This window comes from Sus scrofa, chromosome 7, assembly GCF_000003025.6.
Source record: "Sus scrofa isolate TJ Tabasco breed Duroc chromosome 7, Sscrofa11.1, whole genome shotgun sequence".
Taxonomy (NCBI): Eukaryota; Metazoa; Chordata; class Mammalia; order Artiodactyla; family Suidae; genus Sus; species Sus scrofa.
The window spans coordinates 77,736,088-77,761,981 of record NC_010449.5 but is presented as its reverse complement, the minus strand read 5'-3'; the positions used below and the strand labels follow the sequence as shown (position 1 = coordinate 77,761,981).

Sequence of the window (25,894 nt, the reverse complement as noted above, 5' to 3'; positions counted from 1 at the left end):
TATAACATCCCACCTCTCTATTTAGTTGTAAACCACTAACATTGCCTTCCAACTCTGAAACTTATATGAATTGTATGACTTTCATTACCATTTCCATAGGCCATACCCACTACCCAGTAACAAGATTCTGATTTTTTTTCTCTGCTAAATTAAGGTTAATTAATTCCACAGGGAATTAGAGTTATTTTAATTCCAAGTGTTTCTGCCCACAGGTCAGTGAGAGGAACTCACCAGGTCCATGTGCTTGAGACTATCAAGCAGCTTGCAATTACGGTTCTTTAGTCGATGGGCCTCATCAATGATGACACAACGCCATTCAATCTCACGAAGTTCAGGACAGTCTGACAAAATCATCTCAAAAGTGGTGATTAGGGCATCAAACTTGTATGCACCTGGGATGAGGCGCCCCTAAACATGAAAGAAATAAGGTCAGAAAAGGCCTAAAATGCACCTAAATGAGAAGCTCTTCTGAACTACATATTCTTTCTTATATTCACACAGGCTTAACAGGAAAAATGAACTGCACCACCACTCACTTCTGCCACTATTTGTGTTCCTGATAAACAGTGTTAAATCACTGAATCTAAGATATAATGACTCTCCAACATGTTGAGCTTCTTGGGAAAATGATAGATCTCACTGAATGACGCTGGACTTTTTTGACTCTCCTGCCTGCCTACCTAATGTATTTCAGCCTTGTATCTTCTGTTGATTAACTCTAAAATCCACAAATGTTGAGCACTGCTGAAATATTTAAGACAAAACTGAAAGTGAAAACAGCTAATGTAGTATCTGATAAAATTGGTTACTACCTAAAGATGGATGTAAAAATCCAATTATCTTAACAGAACAAAATATGACTTGAATAAATTTGGTTTGGTAAAAATAAAGACCACAGAAAACTAATGGTAGAAATATAACTCATAAAAACTCAATGTTAAGAAAGAAGAATGATTCGAATTCTGATTTTCAAACTTTTATAGAAAAAGGAACTAATCTTGATGAAAATTTTAGTAGATTAAAAAAAAAAGAAAGAAAGGACTTGGCTTAAGTTTATCACCATATGGATCAAGAAGTTAAATTAGCTAAATGAATTACATTCTGGAAAATCATTTCTTGATGAAAATTTATCAATGCCAGTAAAATTCTATTTAAAATGTATGTATTCATAAAGTCAGAACTCCAATGGATCAATATGTCCACTGGATAAAAATAGCATAGTCAAAAAAATTGCCCTGCACAGTCTAGACAAAAATGCCTTAAATCAGAGTCTCAATAAAAGTTTCTGATTCATATAAAAGCTTCTAAAATACCAAGTACCTTGGCCTGCTCTCTGAACCCCATAACATCTGCATTACATACAACTTACCCGTGAGTCTTTGCAGTACATTTCATACTGCTGAATCATCTGCCGACTGGCCAGACTGCCGTGGTACACGATAGTGTTCATCTCTGTCCATGTGTTGAATTCTCGCTCCCAGTTAGTAATTGTGGACAGTGGGGCAATGACCAAGAAGGGACCATGGATGCCCACATTATATACCTCCTGCAAGAAGGCAATGGACTGAATGGTTTTGCCCAATCCCATCTCATCAGCTAGGATGCAGTTCTGCCTGCAGATTCATCATGGAAAAAGAAAAGCATGTCAAAAGATAAGACCTTTTAAAAGGTATGTAAAAAGAAACTGTTTCAACAGAAAATAAATTAACTGCAGACTAAGCCTATGTCTTATGGTTCCATTCTTTTCTTTACCTGTTATACCAATTAAAGAGCAGCCAATTGACCCCTTCCAACTGATATTCCCGCAATTGGTTTCTGTTTTTATATTCATGTGACAACTCCAACTTCTTCCAGGCACTTGCCTGCGGACGATTCTAAAAAACAGAAAATTTGAATAAATGGGCTGAAGACACTAACGAAAATAGATGAACTTAAACTAGGTACTTCCAGTGGTCTAAATCCATTAAAAAACATTATTGCTTGAATTAAAACATATTAAATATGTTCAAATTTATGAGTTCCCAATAACACATTTTTTTAAAAAAGAAAAAAGGAAGATGAAAAACCCACTGATCACTTCCAGAGAATGCCAGGGAAGTACTTTATTTTTAAACTGAGAAATGAAGGAAAAGATAAATAAATAAAGCATTTATCCTCCATTCTTTGAAACCCCCCCCCTTTTTTTTAGTATTTTTAGGGCTGCAGCCAAGGCATATGGAACTTCCCAGGCTAGGGGTCAAATCAAAGCTGTAGCTGTCAAGCCTACACTACAGTCACAGTAATGCAGGATCCGAGCTGTGTCTGCAACCTATGCCACACAGCTCATGACAAAAATGGATCCTTACCCCACTGGGCGAGGCGGCCAGGGACTGAACCCATGTCCTAATGGATACTAGCTGGGTTTGTTACTGCTGAGCCAGGATGGAAACTCCCATTATCCTCCATTCTTATACTGTCTGTACATCAGGGTAATCAAATAGTAAGTAAGACATATTTCAATTTATAGAACAATATGGCTAATAAATGAAGAAATGGTAGAATAATCATTTTTAAATCCTTAAAGAGGGAGTTCTCATTGTGGCTCAGCAGTAACAAACCCAATTAGTATCCATGAGGATGTGGGTTTGATCCGTGGCCTTGCTCAGTGGGTTACATATCTGATATTCCCGTGAGCTGTGGTAGAGGTTGCAGACATGGTTTGGATTCTGTGTTGCTGTGGTGGAGGCTGGTAGTTGCAGCTCTGATTCAACCCCTAGCCTGGCAACTTCCATATGCTGCACCTGGGGCCCCAAAAAGCAAAAAAAAAAAAAAAAAAAAAAAAAAAAAAAAAAAAAAAAAAAAAAAGATCCTTAGAGAATGGATGTCAGCAATGAACAAAAATTGCAAAGATCATAAAAGACACCCTAACAGAAGCATCTATAAAGTAGATTTAGTGGCCTTCCTCCCCTGCCTCATCAAGCCTTTAAAAGGTGCTTTAAAACAGTGCTATCTACTAGAACTGTCTACAATGACAGAAAATGTTTTAATCTGTCACTAGCCACATGTGACTATTGAGCATTTGAAACGTGGCTAGTGGCTACTGTATTGAACAGCACAGTTCTAAAAAGTTCTAACAGACAGCACTGCTCTCTATATATCTAACTATTTATGTGAAATATAAGGGACAGAGAAGGTATTTAGGGGGACATAACTGGTAAACCTCAGATTACGGAAAACCCTAGGGAACAATCCACATGGTTTCTTTAAGAGAAAATTGCAAAGGGGGAACTACAGTTAAGAAAGATTTGAAATTATCTTAACCAACAGCAATATATGGGCCTTATTTAGAATTCAAACAATTTAACAAAAGTTAGAAGATAATCAGGGAAATATATGTAGTGACTGGATATCTGATGATATTTAGGGATGGTTAAATTTTTTAAGTGTAATAATGGTATTTATCTTTTAGACATAACACTGAAATTTTAGATAAAATAAAGGAATCTGGGATTTGCTTTAAAATAATCTGGAAAACAGGGAGATGAGTAGTTAGAGAAATATATAAAACAAGATTGGCTGTGTATTCATTGTTAAAATTAAGGGATGGGTACATTATACCATTTCTTCAACTTTTACAAATGTTTGAAAATTTCCATATTAAAAAGCTAAAACCACAACATAAACTCTGTAAGAGAAAAATTAAACCACTGCCTATATGGACTTCATACTCTAAACGCAAATGTACTTACCACCCTTTTGAGTTCTGGGTGCCTTGACTGGATCCGTTTAAATTCTCGAATCTTGCCTTCATCAACGTCTTCTTTTAACTCCCATGTACTATCCTCATAAGGCAGAGAGCACCATTTCACCAGGTAGTAAATTACAGGCTGGAGGAGAAGAAGCCAAAACTTTAATAAACTGTGTTCTCTGCTGATTAAAAGATAAGAATTTGGGAGTTCACATTGAGGCTTAATGATAAAGAACTTGACTAGTATCCATGAAGATGTGGGTTCAATCCCTTGCCTTCAATCCCTCAGCAGGTTAAGGATCTGGAATTGCCCTGAGCTGGGCTGTAGGTTGCAGATGTGGCTCAGACCCCATGTTGCCGTGGCTGTGGTGTAGGCCGGCAGCTAGAGTTCTGATTTGACCCCTAGTCTGGGAACTTCCATATGCCACATGTGCAGCCCTAAAAAGACAAAAAAAATTAAAAAAAAAAAAAAGGAGTTCCCATCATGGCTCAGTGGTTAATGAACCTGACTACTATCAATGAGGACTCAGGTTCAGTCCCTGGCCTCACTCAGTGGGTTAAGGATCCTGTGTCGCCATGAGCTGTGGTGTAGGTCAGACTCGGCTTGGATCCTGCGTTGCTATGGTGTAGGCCAGTAGCTGTAGCTCCAATTCCACCCCTAGCCTGGGAACTTGCATATGCCACAGGTGCAGCTCCCCCAAAAAAAGACAAAAAAAAAAAAGGATAAGAATTTAACTTAAGGGAGTTCCCGTTGTGGCGCAGTGGAAACGAACCCAACTAGGAACCGGGAGGATATGGGTTCGATCCCTGGCCTCGCTCAGTGGGTTAAGGATCTGGAATTTTCATGTGCTATATAGTGTAGGTCGCAGACATGGCTGGGATCCCTCATTGCAGTTGCTGTGGCATAGGCCAGCAGCTATAGCTTTGATTCAACCCCTAGCCTGGGAACTTCCACATGCCGTGGGTACAGCCCTAAAAAAAAAGAATTTAACTTAAGAATCAGATCACAGGACTTCCCATCATGGCTAAGTGGTTAATGAATCTGACTAGGAACCATGAGGTTGCGGGTTCAATCCCTGGCCTTGCTCAGTGGGTTAAGGGTCGGGCATTGCCATGAGCTTTGGTGTAGGTTGCAAACGTGGCTCGGATCCCCGGTTGCTGCGGCTGTGGCGTAGGCCAAAGGCTACAGCTCCAATTAGCTCCAATTAGACCCCTAGCCTGGGAAGCTCCATATGCCTCGGGTACAGCCCTAGAGAAGGCAAAAAGACCAAAAAAAAACAAAAAAAATTAGATCACAGATTGTCAGTACCTAAAAAGGTGCTGAAAAAGTCAGGCTGAAAACACAAGCCACAGGCTCATATGCTGATGCACTGTACTATTGCAGCTTTGATCATGCTTCTAGGCAATTTATCAGAATCTGTAAGTGAAATTTCTACCCAACAATCTCTAGAACTTAAAACGTTAGGCTCATCAACCAATAAAATATGGTGGGGGGAGGGGAGGGCAGAATCCTGCATTGTGTTGCATTAGGCTGAACTTAGAAGATATGGTGGCCCTGATACATACTATTCTCTGGGCACCAAATCTGATTCGGTGGAAACCACACCACTTTTATTTTTATTTATTCATTTTTTTGTGTGCTCACGGCATGTGGAAGTTCCTGGGCCAAGGATCAAACCTGCACCACAATTGTGGCCTGCACCGCAGCTGTGGAAATAACGGATCCTTAACCCACTGCGCCACAAAGGAACTTCCACACACTACTTTTAGAAGCGTGGAATAGGTTAAATCCATAGGAGCAGAGGAGGGCTGAAATCACTGGACTTCTGAGCTCCTGGAGCTCTGAACACAGATGCTATTTGAAATGTATGGTGGTAAAGAGATTTCCTGGTGAGCCCCAGGAAGTCAAGAGATAAGTACACTGAAGAAAAGCAAGAGTGAAGAAGAAGGGGAAATGCTGAAGCTTCCACTACAATGCTATGCTCTATACAGACATTCTAGTGCAGGGGATGGGGCAATGAGCAATGGTAAAGTGGATCCTATTCTCACCACTCAAGATGATCATTGTACTGACTGTATTTCCATTTTTGGGTTATAAGACTTAGATTTGGAAGTTCCCTTGTGCAGCAGGTTAAGGATCCAGTGTTGCCGCAGCTATGGTGCAGGTTTAATCCCTGACCCCAGGAACTTCCACATGTCACAGGCGCGGCCAAAAAAAAAAGAAGGTGACTTAGGCTGGACCTAGCGTAACCAACAAAAATCTCTATCAATTCACAGAAAACCACTTAAAATAGCCAGCAAAAAGTGTGGAGATATAAGTGTCGCCAACATAGTTGCAGATCAAGGACTCTAAAACTATTCTAGTTTCTCTTTCACCTTTTATTGTAGTGACTCAGATCATTTTCTATGTAAGGACCTTTGTCCAGATCACACATTTCCAGCACCATAATTTAGTTTTCCAAGGGCTTTAATTTTTGTATAATATTTATTTCACTACTGCATAATGCAAAAAAGATGACAAATTAAATTCATTTTGGAGAGGGGGAAAATGGGTACACAGAATGTTTTTTATTCAATAGACAGAGTATAAATTAAATACCAAGGTACTAAAATATTTTAATCTGCCACTCCAGTTGCAATACATTCCAGAGGGGCCTAATCAAAGCCCAATTAGTTTTGGAAAGTGAAGATGTAGGTATAGTGATAGAGTGTGTAAGATTTTCAAGGCTGGAAAAGCTGAGATTCTGAAAGTAATGAGAATAATTTAACAGAAACCAATCTGTCCTAAAAACTCACCTCCCACAAATGAACAACAAACTAACTCCTAACCCAAAAGCAGAATATTTGTTATCTGAAGCATGCTTGTTCGGAATTGAAGACACTGAATTGTAACAGGCCTTGGATATCTGAGGTTCTATGTGACTAACCCTGAAGACTTATAAAAATAAACTTGGAATTTTGGGGAGAGCTGCACCTTCAGCACATGGAAGTTCCCAGGCCAGGGATCGAAACTGCGCCACAGCAGGACCCAAGCCCCATCAGTGACAATACCAGATCCCTAACCTGCTGAGCCACCAGGAGATTCCAAGTGTGTCAGCATATTTAAAATCTGCTCCCCAATCTAAGAAAACTTTAGTGCTGTGGTTCCCAAATCAAGCTATGCATGAGAACTCCTTTGGAGAACCAACTTGAAAATACAGACCTCTAGGTCTCACCCTAGACTGACTAAATCTGAATCTGTAGGAGGAGGATGCCAAAATTTGTTTAAAAATACTGATTCAAACGGAGTATATTTGTTTTAGTGACAAATGAAATGTTTTTAACTGATGGTAAGTTCAGGAAACAAATAATTCTCTGCAATAACAAGGAGAAAGCTGTGAGTCTATACAAGTATTTTTATATCCACAGATTTGGTTGTAAAGTACCTCTTTCTCATCCCCACCTCTCACCCCCAGCTGAATGTCAAGGGTCTCCCATAAAAAAATCTGAAAGAAAATGAAACCACGGTGAATTGAGTCCTTGTAAACATAACTCCCAGATGTCTGACTTTATGGGAATCTTTCCTTTTAACTTCTCTCTCTACTCTGTTACCTTCCCAATATCATTCTAAGGATCCCTCAAAAAAATTTGAAAGTACCTTTTCAGTCCAAGGGATTTTTTCAGCCATATCTGGAAAATAAAGGATGAGCAAGCAGACAAGCAGAAATCTTTAAGCAGCCTCTCGCTTTCCTCCATGCCCCAACTCACCTCCCCATTGTCCTTGTCAATACTGTGAGACTCATCCAATATCCTGTCCACCTCTACATAATCCGGGTTGAAGGGCTCTTCATCCTAGTGAATTATGAAACCAAACAATTTAAGACCAAAAGATCACTGCTCAGGAAACCCACTCCTCCATCCCACCTTTAGCTGATAACTATACTTCAAAATTTATTACGAAAAAAGAAGGGGCCGAAAAAAAAAAAAAAAAAAAAAAAAGGAGTTCCCGTCGTAGCGCAGTGGAAATGAATCTGACGAGGAACCATAAGGTTACATGTTCAATCCCTGGCCTTGCTCAGTGGGTTAAGGATCCCGTTGCCATGAGCTGTGGTGTAGGTTGCAGACACGGCTCGGATCCCGAGTTGCTGTGGCTGTGGTGTAGGCCAGTGGCTATAGCTCCAATTAGACCCATAACCTGGGAACCTCCATATGCCACAGGTGTGGCGCTGAAATGACAAAAAAAAAAAGAAAGAAAAAAGAAAAAAGAAGGGAGTTTCTCATTTCCACAATACCAATTCCTACACACTTACCTATCTTCACTCATCCTTTTGCTTGTTACCAAATGAAGTGTCACTTGTCCCTAATAGAGGCCATTCTCCCCATATATGCTTTGGATTCCATTCCTTCTTGCCTTCTCAGGAATCCCTCTCTACTGGTACATCCCCATAACAAAGAAACATACTCTACTATTTCACATCTTAAGACAACCTCCCTTGACCCTACACGCCCCTCGAACTATTCTTCTGTCCTGCTTCAAACCCAAACTTTCCCCAAGAGTGTTAATTACACAGTTATCTCCATCTCTTCACTTCCTTCACTCACTTATCCACCCATTCCACTCTTCTCTCTACTCCCATCACACAATGAAACTGCTCTTGTCAAGGTCATTAATGACATCCAAACTGCTATAATGGTAATATTTCTGTATTTGCCTCAATTTACCTCTACAAAGTATTCACCAATGCATCATTCTCTCCCCAAAGCAATCTCTTCCTTTGGCTTTTCTGAGACACCATATTCTCTTCAGTAGCTTTTATACTCGTTTCGTTTTTTGTTTTGGCCAATTCTCTGTCACTTTCATTGGTTCTTTTTTCTTCTAAGTCACTGGGTTTCCAATTTTTGGGTATCCCAACATAAGCAACCAAACGCTCCGAAGAAAGATCTCAAAGAAGCCTTAAGGAAAAAAACTCTTCCTTAAGTCACTATTCCCCCTGATTTTTGTGACTTATCTTTTTCCTACCACTCTGGCATACAGTTCCTTCTCCACCTTGTCCTCTAGTTTGTCAGAAATGCTAAGGCTTTGTTGTGGGCTTACATCCTTTCTCTTACAGAAAGAACTTCTAAAAAGTAGAGAAGTACTAGAAAGTAAAGAACAACCTTCCCCCATGTGACTCTATTCATTATTAAAGCTTTAATAACTATGTATATATTTTTTTCTTTTTCTTTTTTTTTTTTTTTTTTGTCTTTTTAGGACAAAGACAAAAGGCACCTGCAGCATATGGAAGTGTCCAGGCTAGGGGTCAAATCGGAGCTCCAGCTGCCAGTCTACGGCACAGCCACAACAACATGGGATCTGAGCCCCATTTGCAACCTACTCCACAGCTCAGGGTAACTCCGGATCCTTAACCCACTAAGCAAGGCCAGGAATCGAACCCTCACCCTCATGGATATTGGTTAGGTTTGTTACTGCTGAACCACGACAGGTATTCTACTCTGTATATGTTGATACATTCCAAATTTTAACTGCAACCTAAAAAATCCAGATTTGTGTATCAATCTCCTTACTAGATGTGTTATGGAATTTTACGCTTAACACAGTCTTAACTAAAACCATGATTTCCCCAAAATCAGTTGCTTCTAAAATCTTCCATCCTGTAATAAATGACCCTACCTCAAGCCACTTGGCTCAAGCCAAAAACTTGTCTATATAAACGATTACACCAAACCCTGTCAATTCTACTTAAAAATAAATTCAAATCTATCCATTCTAACCACTGAAATCACTCTACTATAAGCTATAATAATTTCTCATCTAGAAAACTTCAACTGCCTCCTTACTGCTCATGCTACTTTCAGGTTTACCTGATTCTCCAACCCATTCTCCAAAGTCTAGATGATCTTTTAAAAGTGAAAATTGGATTATGTCTTTGACCTGTTTTAAATAATCCAATGGCTTCCCCCACCTTTGCAATTAGAATAAAAACAAAACTAAAAGGCCTATAAGCAGCTGCTTGCCTAAATTTCTGAACTCATTTTGGACCATTCACTATCATACATCAATCATACTGTCCTTTCAGTTCCTTGGCCTGTCTCAGGGCCTTCATATATGGTATTTCCCATGCCAGGGATACAATTTACACATGTTTATGGCCTTCCTAATTCCTATTCATAATTCAATTCTCAGAGAAGTCTTGCCTAATTATCCAAAACAGCCTTTTTTTTTTGGTCTGCTTGGGCTCTTTCTTTCCTGGCACTTATCACAATTTGAATTATTTTTAAATCTCTCTTTCTCCATTAGACAGTGAGCTACATAAGAACACAGACCATGTATGGTTTTTTTACATAGTGACTAGCACATAATAAACAATGAATAAATAAATGAATGATTTGGTTATATACCTATAAAGGCATATCTGATTGGCATACTACTTAGTAGAGCTTGGCTCAATGGTCACAAATTATACCAGCTAATACCAGCTGAGATGGGATTATAGTTTCATTGTACATTTCACAAATTAGGCTTTAAGAGACATGGACAAAAACCCCAATTATTATTTTAATATAAAAAAATTATAAAACCTACATCATCCTGCTTGGTTTCTCCAAGTGATGTGGAAAATAATTCATTAATTGGCAAACCTGATGGTTTGGCCACAACTCTTTTTTTTTTTTTTTCCTCCACTAAAGCTATACATTATTCCTTCTTTCAATCTTTCTTATAGACCTTTCCCACTGTAGGTCTTAAGAAGTTATGAAAAAGAATTCTTCTCAAGGCAGTTGGTACTACATATTGAATAAAAATGAAAAATCCCATTTTGGCAAAGAGATATGTATACAAAGCTTTCAAAGCAAAATGGAGAGCTAAAATATGGCTCAAGAGACCTTTACAAATGCTCTAGCATTTAACTAGTAGTAGTAACACTGGATGTGGGATATTAAAGCTCCTTAAAGCTATTTCTAGTTATGCTGAATTAGAAATCTGAAGGAGTTCCCATCATGGCTCAGTGGAAACAAATCCAACTAGTATCCATGAGCATGCATGTCTGACCTCAGGCCTTGCTCAGTGGGTTTGGGATCCAGTGTTGCCGTAAGCTGTGGTGTAAATTGCCTACAGCTTAGATCTGGCATTGCTTTGGCTGTGGCATAGGCTGGCAGCTGTAGCTCCTATTCGACCCCTAGCCAGGGAACTTCCATATGCTGCAGGTATGGTCCTAAAAAGAAAGAAAGAAAGAAATTTGAGACAATAATAAATGCTCTGTCTTAATGATATGGTTACTGATGTCTGCAGATACTATCAAATGCTAAAGACTGACACTAGAGGGAGAAGAATGCCTCAAGTGGACCAGAGGTCAGTTTATCATCTGTTTTGAAAATACTTTGTGAATATCAAGCAACTTGATTTCAAAATATCCTATAACTTATAAGGCTAGTCCAACAACCAAAATGAAAACTTTATACTCATATATACAAAGCATAAGCCTTTACGCCCATAAGCCTTTTGAAGAAACATCAGGGTTGATAATCCCAATAATTTATGCTTCTATTAAATAAATGACAGGCAATATCTATTCCTAATTACCTCATGGAAGAAGTGTCTCATCTGAGCCATTTTGGTTTTGAAGCGCTTTAGTTTTTGATGGATCCTCTTATCCTTCTCTAGTTGAGAGATGGTAGCCCATTCACAGTGCAGATAGGAGCTGAAGGGGATAAAAATAGCCAGTCATGGTGTGAGAAAGGGAAATTGGTAGGCTAGTATTTGAGGTGTACAGACATAACAAGTATGTGCTTCAGTAAGGAGAGTCTGTTAGGTCAGTGCTTCTTAAACTTATTTTGCATACAAACCACCTGACCTAGGGAGGGCTTGAAAGTTCACATTTCTAATAGGCACCCAGATGATGCCAATTCTGCCACTCCACAGATCATACATACTCCGAGTAGCAAGGTCTTAATGTTAAATTAAGGTATAGAGGATCACAAGGGGTTTTATCGGGAAGCACCCTTACCCCCTTCTTCCTGCAAGCAAATATTAAGAATCATGTTAATTCCTCAGCTTCTCCTTTGCCCTGAGTAGACATTTTTCTCACTGACAATAACAATTTGGGAGAGAAAACCACAACAACAACAACAACAACAAAAAATAGGGACACATTCCCACCCAGGATAGACTATACAGGAGAACTTTTTACAACCCTGTGGAATTTGGGGTGAAAAGCTTTTGGCACAGATCACATACTAGTTCTTGTACTTGACAAAGAATTCTTCTGCTTCAGTATATTGTCCAGAAGGAAGCTGAGAAGAAAAAAATGATAGTTATTAGCAACTTATTTGCCAAAGAGAATTTTAACTACACATGGAAAGGCTTCATACAAATCCTTACAGATTATATTAATGACTAAGGGATTAAAGAACTAATCTGGTACCTCAATACCAGAGGGCTGATAGCTGGAGAAAATAAGCCCTTACCCATTTTAAACAGATAAGCAAAAAGAAGAAGCAATAGGACAATTCCTATTTTCTATCTAACTTTTCTCCACCATCTCATATAATTATACTGTAGCAATAGAGCCTGACATCCAAAGGTGCTTATTACATAAAGCCTATGACTGTAGCATTATGGGCTAACATTAAAATCAGAGGCCTCACCTCCTTCTTCACAATCCGCATAGAAAGCACTTTGTCTACAATGGCTGCATCTTCTTCACTGGGATTCTCCTATAGCAAAAGATGCAGTCAGTCAACAGAATTGTGAGCAGCAAGCCAAAGGTCTCAAATTGCGTTAGTTCTCAGCTTACCACAAAGAATTGCATGGAAGGCAAAGTCTCGCCATCTGGTTCCTGCACTGGCTCAGGGAGGATAGGCTCAGTTTTGATTGGACCAGTTACATCTACTTCTTCTTCTTCTTCATCATCAGTGATCTTTATATCCAGGTCCTCTGTATATTTTTTCCGCTTAACTTGGCGGTTTGAACGTCTCTTCTGTGGATGCAAAAATGGGTTAAAATAACTGCTTAAGTCTCTCAAAAAGAAAACCTTTCAAACTATTTGCCTATGGAGTTCCCGTTGTGGTGCAGCAGAAACGAACCTGACTAGGAACCATGAGGTTGAGGGTTCGATCCCTGGCCTAGCTCAATGGGTTAAGGATCTGGCGTTGCCGTGAGCTGTGGTATAGATCACAGATTCGGCTAGGATCCCGAGTTGCTGTGGCTGCGGTGTAGCCCCTAGCCTGGGAACCTCCATATGCTGTGGGTGTGGCCCTAAAAAGACAAAAAACAAAACAAAACAAAAAAACAATACTTGTAATCAGTGAGGAAAAAGTGGATTACTCTATAAATGGAATTGAAAACAAATGACTAGCCATCTAGAGCATGAAAGAAACAAATTTACAAAAACATCAAAAGATTTAAGTTTTTACAAAAAAGATAAAAAATGTCACATGATACATTTCCCAAGCATAAAAAGGACTTCTGAATAACCAAGAAAAAAAATCAATATAATAGAAATATAGGCAAACAAGATAAATACACAATTCATAGAAAAAAACACAAATGGCTTTTAATGTAAAAACATGCTTACACTCATTATAAAATCATTACAACTGAAAACTAAACTATTACACCTTTTTTTTGCACCTAACAGAGTGGCAAAAATCAGAAAGTTTGATCAAATATTTAAAACAGGAATACATATGCTGCTGGTGATAGTACATATTGGCACAAAGAAAACTGCCGTAGAAGAAAATCTGCCAGTACCCTTTGATCCTACAATTCTACTTCAAAGATATTATCCTACAGGTAAATTTGCACATATATACAAATCTTGGAAACATTAGTTGTGGTAGTAGAAGACCAGAGAAAACCTAATGTCCACCAATAAGAGATTGGTAAAACAAATTAGGCTAGTCAAAAAATGGAACACTATAGAACCATTTAAGAACAGGGCAGGAGTTCCCATAGTGGCTCAGTGGTTAACGAACCTGACTACCATCCATGAGGATGTGGGTTCAATCCCTGGCCTTGCTCAGTGGTTTAAGGATCAATCCCGTATTGCCATGGGCTGTGGTATAGGTCACAGACGAGGCTCGGCGGCTCGGATCGTGCGTTGTTGTGGCTGTGGCATAGACTGATTGGGCCCCTAGCCTGGGAACTTCCATGTGCCACAGATGTGACCCTAAAACGACAAAAAAAAAAAAAAAAAAAAAAAAAAACCAGGGCAGACTGAAAGACTGAATATTGAAGATAAAGAACTAAACCCTCATTGCTGGAAGTATAAAATGACAATCACTATGGAATCTGGCAGATTCTCATAAAGTTACATTGTTATATGTTTAACTACCCCACAGTCTATCAACTCCTGGGGATTTAGATAGAGATTTAGGCACATCTACAAAGTACTTGTACCAAGACTGTTCACTGCAACCCTACTCATAACAGCCTCACACTGGAAACAACCCAAATACCTAATAGGAGAATGGATAAACATTGTGGTATGTTCATAAAATAAAATATTTCTCAAAAAAAAAAACACGAACTATTGAGATACATCAACAACATGAATGAATCTGAACAACATTATGCTGAAAAAGTGAGGCCCATTTACATGAAGTTTAGAACAGGTTAAGTTTAATCCATGATAATAGAAATGGTAGCCTATGGGGAGACAGTAGGGAGGGGATGGTGAACGCATTGGAAAAATGGTACAAGGGGGCTTTCTGGGACAACGGGACAACAGACTTAATGAAATAATAATCTCTCTACTTTGGTGTATATTTCAAATTTTTCCTAGTAAAAAAAGTGGGTCGGAGGAAGAATGGGTTAAAATCTACTCATTTTCTGATAAAGAACTACCTCCAAGATATATTGTTGGAGAAAGAGCATAGTACAGAAGAGTAGATATGGAAAACTTAAATTAAGTGGATGTAGAGTGCTCATGAAAGTAAAGATTATTTCCAGAAGGATACACAGAAATGGTAACACAGGTTACCTCTGGGGAAGAGAACTGGGGGGCTGTGAGATGATCACACGATTGTTAGCAACTTCAGTGTATCTCCTCAGATTCTTATGTTGAAAACTTAATCCCTAGTACCTTAGAATGTGATTGTATTTGAAGAGAGGGCCTTTGAAGAGGTGATTAAGTTAGGGTGGGCAGTAATTCAATTTCTTTAAAAGAGGAGGAAATTTGGACACATGCAAAGACACCAGGGATATATACACTGAGGAAAGACCAAGTGGGGACACCGTAAGAAGGTGGCCAAGAGAAGTCTCAGAGGTAATCAGACCTGCTGACCTCTTGATCTTGAACTTCTAGCCTTCAGATCTGTGAGAAAATAAATCTCTATTGTTTAAGCCACCTAGTCTATGGTATTTTGTTATGGCAACCCTAGTAAATTAATACACCAGTTCTTAAATTGTACTAGTCTCTGCATTTCTTATTACAAAAATACTCCTTCAGTTTGTGTTTTGATTGTTTAACAAATATTTTAACCTTTTATTTTTTTAACAAGCACATACATAACTCTTACTATGCTGTCTTACCTAAGCACTGTTCTATGTACTTTGTAAATGTTTACATTTAATCCTCCTAACAACCCTACTTGGTAGATATAATTATCTGTATTTTAGCAATGAGGAAATTGAGACACCAATAGGTTAAGTAAACTTGCCTGAAGTGACAATGTTAGTAGTTAAGATGAGAACCCAGGAAATCTTCCTCCAGAATCTGTGGTCTTAACCACTACACTGTTTAGGAAATTTTTTTTGGTTGTTATACATGCATAATTTTTACATAGTTAAAAATACCAATATTTTCCTTTATGACTTCTGCATTTTACTACCCTCCTGAGAAAGATCTATCTGACTTGATAATTACTTTAAAAAAAAAACCACCTCACCTATGCTTTATAAAGGTTCGTGATTTCAATTTTTACATTTACATCTTTGATTAAACTAGGATGTGTTTTTGTTTAAAGAGTAATGCAAAAAACCCAGTTTATTTATTTCTTCCTAAATGGGTGGTCAGTTGTCTTAATTTATTGAATAAGCTTTCTTTCTATTGATTTAATGGTCTTTTAACTTATACAATAAATTCTCATAACTGTTTGCATCTATTTCTAGATTCTATCAGCTTTAACTAATCTGTTATTTCCTCTCTAATTCCAAACTCTTAGTAATTATTATTTCATAATATAATCTAATGTCTGTTAAATCTAGTTTTTGCCTCATTTTCCTTTTCAAAAATGTTTTGGCTACTCTCACATGATAATATTCCCCAGAGGAACCCAAGTCTCAGTTTGTAACTGTACAGATGTTTTTAAGGAAGAGGGGAGGCATTTAAGTATTGATACTTAGTGAGGCACTTGAGGTTCATTTAGTAAACCTCCATTTCCAAAAAAGGATTTTTTTTTCAGATAAGGAATTTAGACATAGCTAAGTAAGATGGTACCATAAGGCAACAGAGACAGAGGACTAAAGCTCTTCTGATCCAGCTTCTTTTATTCTCTCCCTAATGTCACTCATCTCCAAAAGGTAGCTAAAACATTGTGCCTTAAGCACCAAGTTCAGAGTGAGAACCTGAAGTGCAGAAGTGGGGCAGGAGGGATAGCTGGGAAGGTCAAAGAAAAACCAGGAGTTCCCATAGTGGCTTAGCAGTAATGAACCCGAGTAGTATCGATGAGGACTTGGGTTCAACCCCTGGCCTCCCTCAGTGGATTACAGATCTGACACTGCTGTGAGCTGTGGTGTAGGTCTCAGATGCAGCTCAGAGCACAAGTGGCTGTGGTGTAGGCTGGCGGCTGTACCTCTGATTCAACCCCTAGCCTGGGAACTTCCATATGCCACAGGTGTGGGCCTAAAAAGACAAAAAAAAAGAAAGAGAGAAAGAAAGACCGACCGACCAAAGTATTGACATAGTCATAACAATCATACAGAACAATTTCCGATTTGTTGGATTTTAATAAAATGGGTATTGCTATTTTTTATAGTTATATGCTTTTTGCTTAAAAAATTAAAATTTAAAAGACATGACCATGATCAGCTCTTAACTCTTTTACGTTTTAGGTCTACCTCTGGTTTAGAAAAACTGTTGAAATGGGCATAGGCTTATTATCTTTCAGTATCTATTCCTGGTTTATCTGTCAGAATTAAACATGATTTTTAAATAAGTTCTTTAGTGATCCGTTTACCTGAATGCTGCTTTCTTCATCTTCCCGGGGTGATTGTGCAGGCATGACTTCCACATCTGAATTATCAGATGAGGTATTACGCTTTCTCTTCTTACCCACCACAGGAGTGATGGTGCTAAAAAGGAAAAAATAAATCTAGTTACAGTGAAGGCAAGAAAAATTTAGGAGTAAGAAAATATGATTAATGTAAGCCATCACATACAAAGCTTCCAGACAGAGGTCTCTAGACCTTCTGTCTATGGGATACACAGCTACCGAGCAAGGTGTTTAGATGAAGAAGATATTGGGGTTTCCAAACTACCAGCTGACCTTTACATCAGGTTTGACAAATCTTCGCTACCACTGTATTCACAGATACCAGAAGGAAAGCAGCGTAACATAACAGAATGAACTCCTGACTAAGAATTACAAGACCTCATTTTAGTTCCAGTTCTGTGACTAGCTGGGCATCAGTTTCCTCACTGATGATAATACTGGGCCTTACAGTTAGTTGTTGAGGATCGAGTAAGATAACAGATATGACACTTTTTTTTTTTTTTTGCTTTTTAGGGCCATACCCACGGCATATGGAGGTTCCCAGGCTAGGGATGGAATCGGAGATACAGCTGCCGGCCTACGCCATAGCCACAGCAACTCGGGATCCGAGCCGTGTCTGTGACCTACACCACAGCTCACGGCAACACCAGATCCTTAACCCACTCAGCGAGGCCAGGTATTGAACCAGCAACCTCATGGTTCCTAGTTGGATTCGTTAACCACTGAGCCACGATGGGAACTCCTGAAACTTGTTTTTTAAAGCTAAAAAATCCTGTACAAATAGAAAGCATTATTTTAATTACACCACAAAGCCTGATGAATCTTAGGAAGCAGGAGCTAGGGAGAAAGGAGTGAAGCTACAAGACATAAAAAGGGAAGAAAAGACACTTAATTGTGAGAAGATTTATGTGGCAAGCCATGGCTCTGTCAAAACTGTCTGAGGCTGAGAGTGGTTGCTGAAATCTTCTCCAGTCCACAGACGAAATGCCAAGAACCAGGGGTCTTTTACTGGTGTGGATGGGAGGTAGGTAGTGAGAAGTCTCTTTCACACTACGGTGATAGAAAATCAGGAAGAATACAGAAAAACAGTCACAGATTTTAAATGTAACCCCTAACACAAGCCTGGCTATCTTCCCTGTGCCTTGGTGCTCACCTGGGACAGAGAAAAGAAAGGCCTTATTATCTTCTATGATAAACAGATCACCGTGCACTAACCATGTAGCTGCTAAATACTAATAGTTCCTCTCTGCACTAATTTTAAAATGAGTTCACTGTCCTCAAATGTCCTATCAAAATAGCAAAGCGTTGGTACTCACTTTAGCTTACTCTTGCCCTTGGTTTTGGAGGTACCAGATGTTTTGCTCTTCTTTGGCTTTTCTTCTTTGAGCCTCTCCCCACTGCTCTTCTTCCTGCGTTTCTTTTCACCCTCCTCCTCAGGCCGAACACTGGGCAACTCATCCTCATTCAGGACTCGAGGTATATTCTGTTCACCCCGAGCACGGGCCCTAGCAATGGCCTCTGCTACAATCCGATTTGCTTTCTCTTGTTTCTTCTGGTGCTCCAGCCTACGGTTTTCTTCAATTCCCGTCTTGCCCCCAGTATGAGGGGTAGAGCTTGCTGGTGAGGACAGAGCTGCCACTTCACTGGCACTTAGAACTTTAACTACAGAGAGCCCAGAAGATGCCCCTTGGGAAGAGCCGGCCTATAGAAATAAAGACACTAAAATTTCAACATTCTTGTAGTGAAATGACCTGAATAAAAGAGCTCTGAAGCAGGCAGGCTAGAAATTTTAACTCTCTAATTACTCAAGAACCAAACTCTGACCAACTCCTACTGAACCTAGAGACACATTTAAAGAAAAAAAAAAAGAAGAAAACTGTTTTATGGTGGGAAGGGGATGAGAAAAGGCGAGAAATCTGTGTCAAATTAACCTTCGATATCCTTTAGCCATGCTTCTAATGTCAATACCCATCTCTATAATCCCCCCAAATTTCAAACAATATTGCCAACACTGGCCTCTAGGCTAAAAGGAAAAAAATTCAGATCTATTCTTGGCCTACCTGTATCTCCCTCGGGGCGAGAGGAATGATAATCATTTGACCCTTTAAGAGTCTTTATCTTTCAAGCAGGATGATATTTTGTCATTTTTATTCACGAGAACATTAGGAAAAGATTGTAAATGAAAAGTTCAACAAGTACTAGACAAATCATCTCTTATTCTAAACCCAAAAATAACCCTCAAATCTTTTCATGACATAATTAAAACAAAATTTCCATGGGTGAAAGAAATAAAAGTCTGCATCTCATTTCAGAGGTAGGAATCTAGACTGGCCCCACATTCAACAATGAGTGGTCACTGAGGGTAAGAGCAAGGGACTAAGAGACTTGTTTTCCTTCTTAACTCTGTAAGTCTCACCTGTGGCTGCAGCACCACCTTGAGTGGTACTGAAAGTCTTTGTCCTGGGCCCTGTCCTGGTCCCATTATCTGAGCCTGTTGCACAGAGGAGAGAGCCACTGGCTGGGTTGAGGGTGGCTGCTGGGGTTGTGGCTGTGATGATGGAGGCTGTGGTACAATCTGGATTTTCTGCTGCGGCTGCTGCACCTGCAGCTGGATAGTTACTACTTTGGCAGGCTGCCCCTGGGCATTCTTGGCTTGAGTCAGGGCTGCTAGCTGGTTGCCCTGTAACACTATCTTGCCTGGTAGACTCCCTAGCACGACATGCCGGTGTCCTTGGGGACCTCCAGACTGTGGCTGCTGGAGGACCAGCGTGATGCGTTTTGATTCACCCTAGAGCAAAGAAAGGAAATTGCAAGAGAGGTACAACATTAAGAATGGTAGACCTCTGAATATTTACACCAGTTTTCCTTATCCTAGAAATAAAAACTGGGGGTCAGAAGACACAATACAATTCGTTTATTCATCCTCCTATCTGTCCAGATAAAAATCTTTTCTGTAACAGCTCTGCCCAGTGGGTATCAAGCCTAGTCTTGAAAAACTGATGGGAGGCTCACTATCCTCTAAGGCAGTCATTCCATTTTTTGGAACTCTCTTAGAATAAAGTCTTTATAGTGAACTAAAATCTATCTTCTTACAGTTTCTCTCCACCAGCCCTACTTATCTGAATACTGCCCTCTTCTCTCCTCAAACTCTTCTGGCCAGAGCCTCAATTTTCTTACAATAGAAACTAGCCTTTTCCTGGGCAAAATCACAGAAGGATGATCTTAATAATAAGAACAGAGGAAAGATACATAGCTTCCATAAGTCTTGCAAATATAAATATATTTTTCAAAAACCATTTTGTTCCAATGGCATCCTTACATTTCTCATACAACTTTACATCATACTTTATTGTGAGTTCTCATTTAAGGTCTGTAATTTCCTGGCAGACTGTGAGCTCTGTAACGACAGGGACTGTGTCTATCTTGTTCAGTACCAGCTAGGCACAGTGTAAATGTAGTAAGAGCTCAAAAAATATGTTAACACTAACTACTTTCTTCTAGTAAGTAATAAACATGTGGCTGTCAATACTACTGATAAAAAGAATTTAAACACGATTTCCTAGAGACATCTCTCCTGTGTTTGCTCTCACAGTTGCTGGGCCCTCTACTAAACCAAAATTCACCGCCCCCTTTCACTCAAGTCACCTGGGTAGGTGTAGAGGTCAGTGTAACTGCAGGCTTCAGTGGGGGCCCTGTGGCCCCAGGGTTTCCAGCAGGAGCTGAACCCTTAACTGGCTGTAGAACCAGCTGCTTTACTGGTCGGCTGGGCTGGACAATGCGCTGAACAGTAGCCTGGTTCCCAGGGACCTTGGCAGCCAACACTGTATTACCAGAGACAATGGAAACACCAGGTCGAAGGGGAGTGCCGGTTAGCACTTTGGTAAAAGTGACTTTTCCACCATTGGCTGTGCCTGCCACGAGGGGCTGAGCTGTGCTGGTGATACCTTGGGCCTGAATTTGTGCCACATGGGCACCAGTGACTGAGGAGCTTGGTGGGGCCTTAAGAATAACAATCTTAGGGGCTGACTGAGATGGTTGCCCTCCAGCACTACTGGAGGAGACAGCTGTGGCAGAGACACCCATGAAAGGATTCCCTTGGCTCAAGATCTCCTGGCTCTTGGAGACCTGCAAAAGTCCTGATGTTGGCGTCGGTGTCTGTAAGACAGGTTGGGCTGGCTGCTCTTGGCTGACAGGCTGAGTGGTATAATCATGCAAGGTTAAAGATTCTGGAGCTGGAGCTGCTGATTCTTTGGGAAGTTCTGTGGGGGTTGTTTCCTCTGGTGGGGGGACCAAGTCACTTGCTGATGAATTCCCCACATCACCACCTCCACCATCCTGGTTCATCTGATCCAAGGAGTCCAGAGAGCTTGGCAGTCCAAGAGCTTCCTCAATAGGATCTTGCGTGACTTGATTGAAGCTGTCATCAGTCAGAGAGTCCAGGCCAAATAAATTTGGGTCATCAAACAGATCCATGATGGGGTCTGCCATCTTGGGAAAGTAATGGGGGTACTTCCCCAAGGTCTAGGGAGGGAAGGGGAGGGGGGGTACTGGCTCTCCCCTCCCCTCCCCTATTAAGAAAAAAATGTACACAATGGAAGAGGACTACTCTTCACATAAAGAGGCAAGAAACAAGTGCATGTCAGATTGTCCTGACCTTCATAGAGCAAGATGGCTAGGTCTTCAGAGGAAGATGGTGGAACTCCTGTTGTAGGAAGACAAATGACAAATAAGCAAAGTAGGTGATCTCAGGGAAAAGTTCTCCTTCTTAGGTACTACCCTTAATATAAAATAGCATCAACATAATGAGAGAAGATGGAAACGCAAGGTCATCTGAGGATGGAGACACAACAGAAAGAACATCCATATTTCTGCTTCAAAACTAAAATTAAAAAAGAAATTAACTCCCTTTGGGGGCTCTTACACCTACAAGCTTTGAAGCTTCTATCTGTCAAGATCACTCAGGTGTCTCTGTCCATTTCTTTTTTTTTTTTAGGGCTGAACTTGTGGCATATGGAAGTTCCCAGTCTAGGGGTCAAATTGGAGTTGCAGCGCCATCCAGGCCACAACCACGTGGGGTCTGAGCTGAGTCTGCAAACTACACCACAGCTCACAGCAACGCTGTATCCTTAACCCACTGAGCAAGGCCAGGGATCAAACCCGCGTCCTCATGGATCCTGGTTGGGTTCATTACCGCTGAGCCATGATGGTAACTCCTGTCCACTTCTTTTTACAATTATCATTCTTAAGTAGAGATTAGAAAATTTAATATTTATTCACCTTTTATTTCAGGTTCTTAAGTTGACAGAACTTAACAGCATACCAGCAATACTTCAGTGACTATAGGTAAAGACTTCTCTATTTTACAAGTTTCCCTTGTATTTTAGATACTTTTACTCACTACTGATAAAAATAGCCACCATTAACCAAAATTTTACCCAGGAAGTTTCACAAACTTTATTCTAGTTAACCTATCAATTAATCTATACACAGTATTTCTGTTATGAAGTTCCCTCCGCACTTTCTCATATTTAAGATCAAAAACTTCCTTTCTAAGAGATTCAAAGAATCCTACAATTTAGTTCCAGTTCCAGTTTATATTCCCAACTTTCACTCCCATCACTCCCTATATATACCCTACCCTACATTCCAGTCCAACTAGACAATACAGTTCCCTTAATGACATTGCTATCTGCATGATTTTGCCTATTATGCTGTAGCTTCTCCCTGGAACATCCTCACACCTTCCTCCCAAATATTTCAGCTGAAATCTCTACCACCCTCAAAGGTCTTCTACTCCATAAGGTGAGCCCTGAACCTCTCCATAAGGTGAGCCATTTGTGATGACTTGGTTTCCTCACCTTCTTTAAATACCCAGGTGTTGTCTGCACTTTAATTTAAAGCACTTTAGATATTCAACATTGATTAAAATAAGTCTCAGGTCCATTTCCTCCGAAGGCCCAAATGGTTCCTTTGTGCAAATTATAAAAAGCTGTCTCCTCCTCAAGATGCTTGTCTGCCATCTGCTGGAAAACTGTCATACTAAACATATTATCTACGATGATAATAAACATGTGCAATGCACACCCTGCACAATCCTCCATGGTGGCCCAGCTCCTGTTTCCCCAAGAGACAAGAGTTCCTGCATGGTAGGGATCATGTCTTATTCATCTGTGGATCCTTAAAGAACCAGCAGGATAGTGCATACACAGTAGCTCCTCCAAAAAATATTTAATGAATTAAACTATTTGCTTGCAGTGTCTGGAATGAACCATTCAGCCCTTAAGCAAAACTAAATGGTATTCCCTGATTCTAGGATGAGACTGTAGAAAGCTTCTGATCTTGAAAAACTGTTGTACAAATAACTGAAAGTATGTTTACTAAATCCACATCTGGGGCTTTATGTTCATAAAAATGCTGGAAAAAGGAACAACTAAGACAAGGATTTATAAATACATTACTAGATAACTATATGAAAATGTAGTGTCTGCATTTGTATTTGATATCAATATTTGTCAATCCAGGAGTCTTGCTTAATAACACCATTTCTCCTAACTTTTAAAAGACAACAGAGAAGAAATCGGTCAGTGACACAGTACAGACTTGACTGAAGAATTTTCACACAACCCCAAACTTTTTTCCCCCTTCCAGCTATCCTTTTTAAATGACATAATGTGGGTAAACAGCCCAGAAACTCTGACATAGATAAAGAGAACTGATTCATCAGAGGTTGGCATATCAGTCAAAACTACAAAGCATACATGGCATCTCTACCAATGTTAAACAAGATCTTCCTAGCCTCAGTAACTGTATACCCTTCACATTTCAACCAGGGTCCCTATCACTTCCCTGGCTAAACTATTCCACTAGCTCATTCCACCCTCTCCTATCTAACACCTGCCCCAAAGCTCCTCAAAATGGTGATCAGAAGAGTTATGGATGTTTCTTGATTTAATGAAAATCTACTCAATAATTTTATAAGTTTTCTCAATACTACCATTAACTTTTTTCTAGTTATGCCCTACTTTGCTGCCTATTATCGTTCATCTCCTTTTCACGGTCAGAGAAGTTACACTAAATATCTAACAGTTAGGTATCACAAAGAACTACAGTGAAAGTTTCCACTAACTACAAGTTTATGCTGATAATAATAGTTTTTAACCTGCTTTTTCTTCCATGGCATATTTTGTCCTTTCCAGGACTCCTTGCTTTTTTTTCACTCAAATGCTCTTCCATCCCTCTACAACTGCCCAATCTCAAACAGTGAGACAGATCTCATTTTTTAAGGGGAGAAACCAGGCTAGCAGTTTCCAACATATTTCTTGCTTCTATACGACTCAAGTATAAGTCTTTAAAGGTCAGTGCACTTATCATTTGTCTCCTTTTCCAATCTTGGGGCCAAATTTCTGCTTTTTCTGGTACAGTCAGTGTCCAATAATTTAAAAACCTCACCACTGACTTAATGCCACACACTCAAGTCTCACTACTTCTTAGTCCCATCCCATAAATTCACCTCTACTGACTTAATTCATCTTGTACAAATATTTTAATCCTAGTTTTCTGCTTTTCCTTCTTTTTGGGGGGGGGGGCACACATGCCAAGGCACACATAAGTTCCTGGGCCAGGGATTGAACCCACGCTATAGCAGCAACCCAAGCCACTATAGTAACATCAGATCCTTAACCCACTGTGCCAAAACAGATCTCCTCCTGCTTCTTTCTGGCCTCACACCTTTACGTTGTCCTTGACTCGCAAAAGATTAAACCTTCTCGGGAACATACCTCCAACTTCTTCACCCCTCTTTCTATTCCGACTTATGGGTCATCCTGGCTATATCCATATCTGGCCTATTCTACCAAGCTCATCTATTCCATGGATTCTCTTTCTATGGTTTAAATCCTGGTGAAAAATTCCAAATACGTGAAACCCTTAAGATATCCCTAAGTAAAGCAACTGCCTAGATAAAGAAATCATAACAGACTTGTATCATATTGAGAATGAAAAGCCAGTCTTCACCTACCAGTGCCCCAAAGAAAAAGACATGTATATGCCCAAAAGGAAAGATAGAGTTTGATGGTTGTCCTCTATGACCTTCCATGATTTCAAACTAATGATCAGAATAATGACGGAAAATTTGGGGGTGGGATGGGAGCTGGGGAGAAGCAGAACTTCAGCAAAGGTTAAAATCCAAAGCCACCCATCTATAATTTCCAAATAACAAGCCAGAGAAATTCTTCATATAATAGCCCTTCATCTCACCTGCTTCTTAAAGGAGGAACTACTCCTTCCTCTTAAAGTAAGCACAAATTGATGTTCTGCAGCTTTATTACCTCTAATATAGTTCTTCTGGATTTTCTTGGAACCTAGAGTCCCAACTCTCCTGTTCTTATTCTACATGTCTCCTTACCCATACCCATTTCAGTAACAACCTGTCTGTCCAATCATAAAGGGCTTTATTTTACTTTATTCTATTGCTTTTTAGGGCCACACCTGTGGCATTTGGAGGTTCCCAGGCTAGGGGTCTAATTGGAGCTACAGCCGCTGGTCTATGCCACAGCCACAGCAACGCAGGATCCGAGCCACGTCTGCAACCTACACCACAGCTCAGAGCAACGCCGGATTGTTGACCCACTAGTGAGGTCAGGGATGGAACCAGCAACCTCATGATTCCTAGTCGGATTCGTTTCCAATGTGCCACGATGGGAACTCCAAGGGCTTTATTTTAATTCTCCTCCATACTTTCCCCCATACCTTTCAACAAAGCAGTGATTCTCACTGGGAGATGAAAGGTATGTAAAGTTTGAAAATGTATATTCAATGATACAAGTTATAAAAGGAAAACACATACCATTGTTTATGTTATTTATATTCAATAAAACTGGATGATATCTCTTGGCCTGTGAGGATCTGTAAAAGATACCAGTGGCAGGGGAGCAGCCTGGGGGGGATAGGCAGGGACAGAGAAAGAAGAAGCACCCC

The 25,894-nt window shown here is 39.9% G+C and overlaps 1 protein-coding gene across 15 annotated transcripts in view; it reads right to left on the bottom strand.

The window, feature by feature from the left end:
- CHD8 (chromodomain helicase DNA binding protein 8) overlaps positions 1-25,894 on the bottom strand; it is a 60,673-nt gene that overhangs the window by 18,167 nt on the left and 16,612 nt on the right. For 11 of the 15 annotated variants that reach the window (XM_021099301.1, XM_021099294.1, XM_021099297.1 and 8 more), the window contains exons 2-14: positions 20,564-21,620; positions 19,335-19,706; positions 18,235-18,620; positions 16,883-16,997; positions 12,499-12,681; positions 12,350-12,418; positions 11,940-11,995; positions 11,286-11,403; positions 7,475-7,558; positions 3,729-3,866; positions 1,753-1,874; positions 1,370-1,613; positions 232-408 (exon numbers count right to left, since the gene is read on the bottom strand). In XM_021099301.1, coding sequence (XP_020954960.1) covers positions 232-408; positions 1,370-1,613; positions 1,753-1,874; positions 3,729-3,866; positions 7,475-7,558; positions 11,286-11,403; positions 11,940-11,995; positions 12,350-12,418; positions 12,499-12,681; positions 16,883-16,997; positions 18,235-18,620; positions 19,335-19,706; positions 20,564-21,406 — 2,907 coding nt within the window. In that variant the 5' untranslated portion in view covers positions 21,407-21,620. The remainder of the gene's footprint in view (positions 1-231; positions 409-1,369; positions 1,614-1,752; positions 1,875-3,728; positions 3,867-7,474; positions 7,559-11,285; positions 11,404-11,939; positions 11,996-12,349; positions 12,419-12,498; positions 12,682-16,882; positions 16,998-18,234; positions 18,621-19,334; positions 19,707-20,563; positions 21,621-25,894) is intronic. The other 4 variants (XM_021099302.1, XM_013978251.2, XM_013978252.2 and 1 more) reach the window with 2 other exon arrangements.